The sequence below is a fragment of the Empidonax traillii genome, unplaced genomic scaffold (genome assembly GCF_003031625.1).
Source record: "Empidonax traillii isolate 1590-97213 ecotype Southwest subspecies unplaced genomic scaffold, ASM303162v1 scaffold1522:size149019, whole genome shotgun sequence".
In the NCBI taxonomy this organism is placed as follows: domain Eukaryota; kingdom Metazoa; phylum Chordata; class Aves; order Passeriformes; family Tyrannidae; genus Empidonax; species Empidonax traillii.
In genome coordinates this window covers 91,927-96,431 of record NW_020956715.1, presented here as the reverse complement: position 1 = coordinate 96,431, position 4,505 = coordinate 91,927, and the positions used below count along the sequence as shown (strand labels likewise).

General features: G+C 53.2%; 1 protein-coding gene and 1 long non-coding RNA gene across 2 annotated transcripts in view; both read left to right on the top strand.

Annotated features, from left to right (window-relative positions):
- Positions 1-2,361, top strand: part of LOC114070334 (endothelin-2-like) — a 4,164-nt gene extending 1,803 nt beyond the window's left edge. Inside the window, exons 2-4 of the mRNA XM_027907681.1 lie at positions 37-156; positions 855-959; positions 1,748-2,361. Coding sequence (XP_027763482.1) covers positions 37-156; positions 855-959; positions 1,748-1,859 — 337 coding nt within the window. The 3' untranslated portion in view covers positions 1,860-2,361. The remainder of the gene's footprint in view (positions 1-36; positions 157-854; positions 960-1,747) is intronic.
- Positions 2,362-2,433: 72 nt separating this feature from the next.
- LOC114070336 overlaps positions 2,434-4,505 on the top strand; it is a 13,907-nt gene continuing 11,835 nt past the window's right edge. The window contains exons 1-2 of the long non-coding RNA XR_003573914.1: positions 2,434-2,545; positions 4,168-4,170. This is a non-coding gene — a long non-coding RNA (uncharacterized LOC114070336). The remainder of the gene's footprint in view (positions 2,546-4,167; positions 4,171-4,505) is intronic.

Genomic DNA, 4,505 nt, shown 5'->3' with positions numbered 1-4,505 from the left:
GTTGGTGGCATGGCTGAATCCCTTTGTTTTTCCCAGGCACACGGCTCCCTACGGCCTGGGGAGCCCGCCCAGGCGGCGCAGGAGGTCGCCGGGCAGGTGCCAGTGCTCGCACTCCAGGGACAACATCTGTGCCACCTTCTGCCAGGGAAAGCCTGGGTAAGTCAGGGCGTCCTGGGGGCTGTCTGGGGAGGGGTTAAACAGACAGACAGTGCTCAGGAGCTGGAGCATCTCCAGCTCCCCGGGGACTCTGCGAACAGCTGGAACCTGTCTAGTGGCTTTCACTGCCCTCCCAGGAGGCCTTGGCAGTGCCACCCGGGTGTTTTGGTTGTACAAAAGCCTCTCTCCTAGCTGATATAAAAGCAATGTTACCTCCATCCCTCCTGCTGCCAGGGTGCTGGGTGTGCTGGGGGGAAGGCAGAGCTGGCAGCACATTGGGAACAGGGGCAAGCAGAGGGTATGGAACTTTGGGACACTAGAGGAGCAGAGCAGGACCGCTGGGAGCTGGGACTCAGGAGCCAGATCTCCTCTGTGATCAGCTCTGTTTGTACAGCACGTGGGTCTCAGTTCTGTCCCTGCAGCAGCAGCACAGAGGGGTGTGTACACTGTGGGGAGGTGGGAGCAAAGGCATTGTAGAGGTCTGGCATTAATTCCATAGCAAGGCAATAGTTTAAATCCCCGATCATTAAATGTGAATAGAGGTCTGACAGAAGGGAATAGCAGGGAAAGTGAGCCCTGAATAGCTCTCAAATAGCTGCAATTAACCCTTCAAGATCATGCATTCAGCTGTCTGTCACTGGGGCTCAGCACAGCCAGTCTGGATGTGGGTGGTTCATGAGTCTCCTCTTGCTCTTCAGGTACCTCCAGAGTCTGAAGCTCCCAGTGAGTTCTGCAGCATCAACGAGGTCCCCACAGAGTGGTGACATGAAGCCTCCCCATCATGGCCTACTGAGGGCTCTCAGGTGAGATGGCACTTAAACCCACCCTGAACATCCCTCACAGGCACTTGAAAATCAGCAGCTGTGACCCCAGACTGCAGCTGCCACTTGGATTTGACCTGACTTCCTCCCCTTGTCTCCTTTAAATGAGGAGACTTGACTCTTTCTGCTCTCTGTAGAGAGCAGAATGGAGGGCTCAGAGCTGAGGGAGCCAGGCTTGCTTGTGTCCTAGCAAATCCAGAGGATTTTCTTATCACATAAAATGTAATTCTTGATTGGAGTAGGAAGTTCCTCTGATACGGCACAGGCAGATGGGTGATGTACAAGAAGAGGGTGGGGGGATGGCATCATGGAGGAATGTAATTTATGGGGCAGCAACTTTGGACCAAAGGAAAGAGCTTTTCTCAGTTCACATCAGTGAGTTGTGGAATTGCTGCTGGAACAAAAAACACAGACTCCAGGAGTGTAAATGAGCTCAAAGGAGTTGGCAAATCAGTTAATTGTTGGCAGTTAAATTGGATGCAACGGGAACAGTGTCTGAAAGGCAGATCTGGGGAAGCATCACTCGAGTCATGCCCTGCTGCTGCAGGACTCCTTGAATCCTCTGCCTCTGATGGAAAGGGGATGTTGGGCTCGATGGAGCTCCGCTGGAGCTTAATAAAGCTGTGGCTGGAAATTCCCCCTCTGCCTTCCCCCATCTTCTGCCCCACGGGAAATCCTGCTGGGGGGCAGATAAATGTCACAGTGTAGGCTGTTTCTGAGCAGTGGGCAGATGGACTGGAGAGTGAACATGGTGTCTCTTGTGTTCCCAGGGACCTTGCTGCCTCTAGCCTGCGCTCTGGGAAACATCCGCAGCGCTCCCGGAGGGACGCCCAGCCAACGGCTCTGCCTTGGAGGAAAAACATCTGGAAGAAGAAGAGATAAGGAACAGGTGCATCCCAAGTTCACCAGAAGAATTTGGAGTCCTGTGGGTGCCACCAGCTCTGCTGTCAGTAGTTAGAGCTGAAGGAAAGGCCGTGAGTGGAAGGGAAGAAGTGGAAGTGTCTGTGCTCCTGTTGCTGACCCAGCACTGCCTGTACTCCAGAGACTGTTGTAAAGGGAAAACTCTCTATACAGCCCTAGATGTGTTGTGGAGCTGAATTGTGCCTTTTTGGATCAGGCAAGGGTCTTGCTGGAGGAGTACGAGCTTAACTGTGCTCTGGAGTCGTGGGCAGAGGGTGGAATCCCAGCCCAGGTGGTTCTGTGCAGGCTGGATGTGCCAGCACTGAGCCCATGTCTCTGGCCTGCTCTGCTCTGCCTTTGAGCTGTGTCTGAGCAGGGCCCAGCTCCTTTCAGAGGTGCTCTGGCTGCTCTTGTTGCTCAGGGATGAGCTGCCTCCAGCCTGAGCCCGACTTTGCACTATTTTCTCTTGTCAGTCAGTGCCTGTGGATGAGACTCCCGGGCTGGAACAGCTCCCAGTTCGTATTAAAAATATACAGACAATCCAGAAGCCTGGAAGCCAACTGAGTGATCAGTGGCACTCACTGGCTGAGAAATTCACTGCAGGGAGTTTTCCCTGCAGTCCCTGAGTGGCTGTAGTGGAGGTGGAGGGTGGCTCACACCAGAGCCCTGTCAAACCCCTCGCAGCAGGCACAGGGTGGGCAGGCTGAGGTGGAGCTGTCCCTGCAGGAGCCCCAGCACAGCCAGGGGGAGGGAGCCCTGCTGGGCCTGAGCTGCTGCTCTGGGTCAGCTCAGGGCTGGGAATCCATCTCATCTCCTCGGGCACGCCCTCAGCAGGGTATTCCCAGCTCTCAGCCTGGCATCCCAGAGTTGTTCCTGCCCTGCCTGGAAGGAGAGGCTGGAGGCAGAGAGGTGGTGGTGGTGGTGAGGGGGAGATCCAAAGGCTTGCTTGCTGCTTTGCTTAGGTCAGGTCTCTGAGCTGGGCTCTTGTGTAATAAATACAGTCTGTGGATAGCAGCTCCCTGTAGGAATTGTGACCTGGAGAGGGAATGCAAAGGGCAGCCAGACAGGATGGATTTGGAAGGGAGGATTGGGAAGAAAGAAGAGGGGGTTGGAACCAGATGGGCTTTCAGGTCCCTTCCAACCCCAACCTTTGTGTGGTTGTGTAGGGGAGCCCAGAGCTGTGTGCTCAGGGACAGGCTGGGATTTAAAGCCATGCCAGAGCCATGGAGCAACACAGGCTGCTGGCCCAGAGGAGGGACAGGGGAATCTGGGGAAAACACTGAGCCCAGGACCCAGAAACCGATCCTGCAGGCAAACACAATCTCGAGGCTCTGGAGCTGTATCACAAATGCACTTTTGTTTGCCTGGGCAGATTAATTCCATTAGAAACAGAGGCTGCAGCTGCCCCTGGGCAGTGCAGGGAAATCACTGCTCTCATGGAACCACTGTTGGGTCCCTCTTGCTGCCCAACCCAGTATTACACAGGAGCATTTCTAAAGGCTGCTGGAAGTTGGTGGTGGACCAAAATCCGTGGCTGTTGCAAGTGTAGTCCCGTTGGACAGATAAAATAATTCCTTGATTTTGCTCTAAGCCCTGGAGGGGGGAAAAATTTGACCTTCTGAAGGTTGGAGTCATTGTAAAGAAAAAAAAAAAATCCTGAGAAGATTTGTTCCTTTGCACATGGTTTAATGTGAGCTGAGTAATTTAAAATAAAACTACTGCTGTTAAGTACTATGTATCTCTCCTTGTGTGGATAATGTCTCCTCCTTAAGTGACTTACTGCACACTTGCCATATGTAGCATCCTGAAATCTGTATATTTATTTAAATCTATTGATTTTTTTTAGACAGTAATTTTCAAAATATAATTTGTAATAAATAATGACAAAAGTCAATGTGATTTTTCTTCCTTATTTAGTGGCTTGGGGGGGGTGGGGGGTGAAGGGAGAGAAATCCAGGTGGCCCAAAAGCACGGGGAAGGGGAGTGGCACAGCAGAGTTGGGTGGGAATGGAGAAGTTGGAAATGGTCCTGGGCAAATTTCAGTTAAAAGCAAATCCATCAGATGACTTAAACATTCCTTAACTTAAACACCTTCCTCCTTTCTAGATGTCAGTGGGGATACTGATGTGAAGTTGTCCCCAGGTTGTTGTACTTGGGGCTGTGGGTGCTCAGGCCAGCTTGGATCTCTGTGCCAGGGGATCCTGGAAGTGTTTTCCCAGGGTTGAGCCCTTTGCCTCCAATGCTCTTCCCAGCTCTGTGACCGTGGGTGTCACCACAGGGACAGAGCAAGCACGTCCCCTCCTGTGCCACTGACCTGCAGAGCTGACAGTGGCTGAAGGGGTTTATGTTGTTATTTTTTAAGTAAGCGCAGTTAAAAAGCCATCAGTCAGAGGGGGGTTGTAAAGATGCTGAAGGGTCTGGAGGGGCCATGAGGAGCAACTGAGGGCACTTGGTGTGTGCAGCTGGAGCAGAGCAGACTGAGGGCAGAGCTCAGCGGGGGCTGCAGCTCCTCCCGAGGGGCAGCTCCGATCTCTGCTCTGGGGGGAGCAGGGACAGCCCCCAGGGAATGGCTGGAGCTGTGTCAGGGCAGGCTCAGGGTGGATCTCAGGGCAAGGTTCTTCCCCCCCA